This window comes from Phymastichus coffea, unplaced genomic scaffold (genome assembly GCF_024137745.1).
Source record: "Phymastichus coffea isolate CEN01 unplaced genomic scaffold, Cenicafe_Pcof_1.1 PCOF00042, whole genome shotgun sequence".
Classification (NCBI taxonomy): Eukaryota; Metazoa; Arthropoda; class Insecta; order Hymenoptera; family Eulophidae; genus Phymastichus; species Phymastichus coffea.
In genome coordinates, this window is record NW_026706853.1 from 1,332,394 (window position 1) to 1,336,129 (window position 3,736).

General features: G+C 33.0%; 1 protein-coding gene across 1 annotated transcript; it reads right to left on the reverse strand.

The window, feature by feature from the left end:
• Positions 1–702: 702 nt before the first annotated feature.
• LOC131664174 (uncharacterized) lies at positions 703–3,354 on the reverse strand. The gene is made up of 2 exons (XM_058935063.1): positions 1,930–3,354; positions 703–1,833 (listed from the first exon to the last, which is right to left on the reverse strand). Exons 1-2 carry the CDS (start codon positions 3,352–3,354, stop codon positions 703–705), a joined length of 2,556 nt encoding a protein of 851 aa, XP_058791046.1.
• Positions 3,355–3,736: the final 382 nt, after the last annotated feature.

Consider the following 3,736-nt stretch of genomic DNA (forward strand, 5'->3'; position numbering starts at 1 on the left):
TGACTTTAATCGGAAGCAATTGTCTAAAATCGCCACCTAAAACCATTATTTTACCACCAAATGGTTGATCATTATTCATTATAAATTGTAATGTTCTATTTACAATTTCTAAAGCATATCTGGGAGCCATAGGAGCCTCATCCCAAATAAATACTTTAGTATCTTTTAAAATCATGCCTTCATTAGATTGTATTTTAATATTTGAAGATGAATCATTAAACATTGGAACTGGTAAGCCAAAAGTTTTATGTACTGTCTTTCCATTAGGTAGTAATGTTGCGGCAATTTCAGTGTATGCCATTGTTGAACATTTAATATTCTCTGACATTAACAGATTATAAATAGTAGTATAAATAAAAGTTTTCCCAGATCCCCCTTGTCCATCTATATAAAAGCAAGTAGAGCCAATGTAATTATCTGAACGTGATGCTTTCAGAATGTTATCAACTATTTTTTTTTGTTCATCATTTAATTTTTCATATTGTTGATTGCCAATTTGTAATCGATGATTTCCAATATCATTATCATATAGTAATTATTGATAATGTCAATCATTACATTTTGGTCCATTGATGGGAAGTCAGCAATACTTTTTCCTTCCATAATCAAAATATTATTTATTTCTGAGTAGGCCATTTGATAGCTGATATTCAAATCGTTGTTACGTGAAAAATCTTCAGACATTGAATCTTTAAATGTTTCCTATAATTTTTCTGGATAAATAGGTTGACAATGAATCAGTATAAGAACAAATAAATGTCTGAGACGTTTTGGCATCATCCAAGATACTGCTTCCCTCATGGCTTTACTCCATTCATCGTCATCTTCAATAATTCCTAACGCCAGACATGCTGCTGTAAAAGATGGATATAAAACATTATTTACTGTTTTCAGATCACCGAAACTGATAGCCCCTTTTACATGTAGTAATAATAATCTTAAATGGAACAGTTCTAATTGTGTTGGGCTTATTGAAAACATGCGACCTATACAATTAAAACGCCTTTTTCTAGTTACCCACGATGAAGTAAGTTGACTATTAACTTTTATTTTCTTGTATGTATAATATTTTGGGATTTCTGTATAATAATATTGTCGTGCTGTTTCATTATTTGCATTTAAAATAAAATAATCAAGTAACATACTACTGGAATTATTTAAACTTGATAATAATGATGCATCATCTTCATTCTGCATAATGACTGTTTGTTCATTAGGCAAATGTACTGGTAATCTTATAACGCTGTGACTTTTATCTTGCAATGTTTTACTAAAAATTCGATAGCATGCTTCCACAGGACCGACGTAACGTGTTTCAATAAAATTACGGCTTTCATCGTGTTCTATAATATTACTATTATCTGCTTGTCCAATGACGACTGTAGCGGCGTCGTGACCTTTATATATATATTTGTATAAATATTTAACAGCTGTAATACTTGAAACGATTTCCACGTTAATATGGCAATCAAAAATAAGTGATAATTCAGCACAATATGGAACTACCCATCTGTTATCAATTGTATGCCCATTAGAACCTTCATAAACAGATCCGGTATTTGTTCGACGATAATGTGGATAACCATTTTCATCCATAGTAGTATGTGGTTGGAATTCCTTAGGAAAATTTTTTGAACATATGCCTTCTTTCATGCACCAGTCACCGCAAGGTCCATGAATCATATTTCTTATAAGAACGGTATCAAATAAACGTGGATGTTGTAATTTTATTGGTATTTCAGCTGATATAAATTTATCAATTATATCGGTTGTAGTAATTTTGTAGCCTTGTTCTAATGTAATTAATAAATGCATGTGAGGTAATCCTCTTTTCTGAAATTCAATCACATGTACGTAAGATGCAACTTTTCCAAAGAATTTTTTTTTTACAACAATGTTAAGCAAATTATCTTTTTTCAAATCAAATACTCTGGCTACTAAATCAGGCCTATCAGCGGTTTGTTGACCTAACAATAAGTTTTCAGATATTTCTGGCCAATTTGGGTTACATGTCATTGTCAGAAAAATATCAGGTTTTCCTGTCTCATTTACAATAGCCATAGCATCTTGGTAACATTGTTGCATATACCTAGGCGAGCCTATAAATGATGAAGGAATAATCACAGTTTTACCCACACGCCCATTAACATCATTTGCACAATTCCTTATGTGATCATGTAAACCTTTATACGTATCAGCTCGTATTTCTTTTTGATGATTCTTGCAATATTCAATTCTATCTCTTTCAATTTTTACATAACTATCTACGACCCATTGTTGGAATAGTCTACGTCCTTTTATAATAGGATTGAATTCATTTTCTCTAATAGCTACCCGATATTTTGTATAATCTAAACGTGTGATCCTACGATTCTGATTTTGGCGAAGCATGTCCTGATGCCAACCGCGCGTACCATATGGGTAAAATAAAGGATAAATCCATGGTTCTACATTAGGATCCATAGAACTAACAAACTCTAAGATTTTTGTATTTTTATTTCTTATTGTGATATATGATTCAGGTATATCACCATCAGCAGTAGTTGAAAATATTACAGCAACTTCATTCACTCGTTGAAAGTTATATCTACGTACGTCTTGTCCAGGTTTTATTGAAAATAACAACTGTAATTCTGAAGACGATGTATCATTTCTGATATCTGCAAGTAATTGTTGTAAACGTAATTCTTCTTTCATCATTTCATAAGATTTCGCATAAATATTATTATTACGAATTCTACTATCTAAAGTTAACATTAAATCATAATCTGCAAGTGGATTTTGATGAATTCGATAATCGACTGCTTCGTTTTGATCAATTATAAAAAGTTGACCATACGACGGATTTTCACCACCGCTTGGATAAAGAGCTGTATTCATTTGATAATATATTTGTCCATGAATTTTGAAACAGTATGGACCTGATCTACGGGTTTGAAAATTGACTAAATTAGCATTGAATGACGCGAAAGATAAAGAATTATTATAATTACGTATACGATCAAAGAAAATCGATGATTTTTCATGTTCTCCACTGAATAAATTAATAAGTTCAGATGGGAAATCAGGAAATGGATCTAATACTACTGATCCATGACCACAACAGTCATTAAAAGATAGTCCTTTATTAGAAACTTTTTCATCTTTAAAGTGCTTTGCTTGACAATGTTGGCATAATATGTTCATTAATCCTAAGTAATCTTGTTCAACTACATTTACTTCTGAAATTCGATTACCATCAGCAATACGTTGGCGATCAATTTGTCGTCTACGACGTTGACCTTCTGTTTCTTTTATTCGCCTTTGTCGTTGAGCTATCTCTGCTTCTTCATATGTGCGTTTTCGTCGACCCATATTTTAAAAATTATGTGTTATAACGGGGTTTATATTTGCCCGCGTTATTTCGCGAGAGATCAATAATTATTTTATATGGCTCGATGCGGGCGTACGACAACCGTACGAGACTATGCCCGGATATTCAGTTACGCCTTAAGGCCCGCGGGAGCGTCGTGGACACAGCAGCTAATCTCTAAGTAAATTCACTGACGGAAAAGCGTGGAAAGTAGTAGAGTCAGGTGTAAATAAGAAAATAGGTTACGTAAAATAAATAACATTTATACAGCTTATAAGTTTACAAAGAAAGCAGTGCGGCGATAAAGAGAGAGAGAACGGCTAGCTAACGAGAGAGAGACAAGGTACGCAAGTAGGTACTTACAAGTGCGCGCGGGGCCACCGA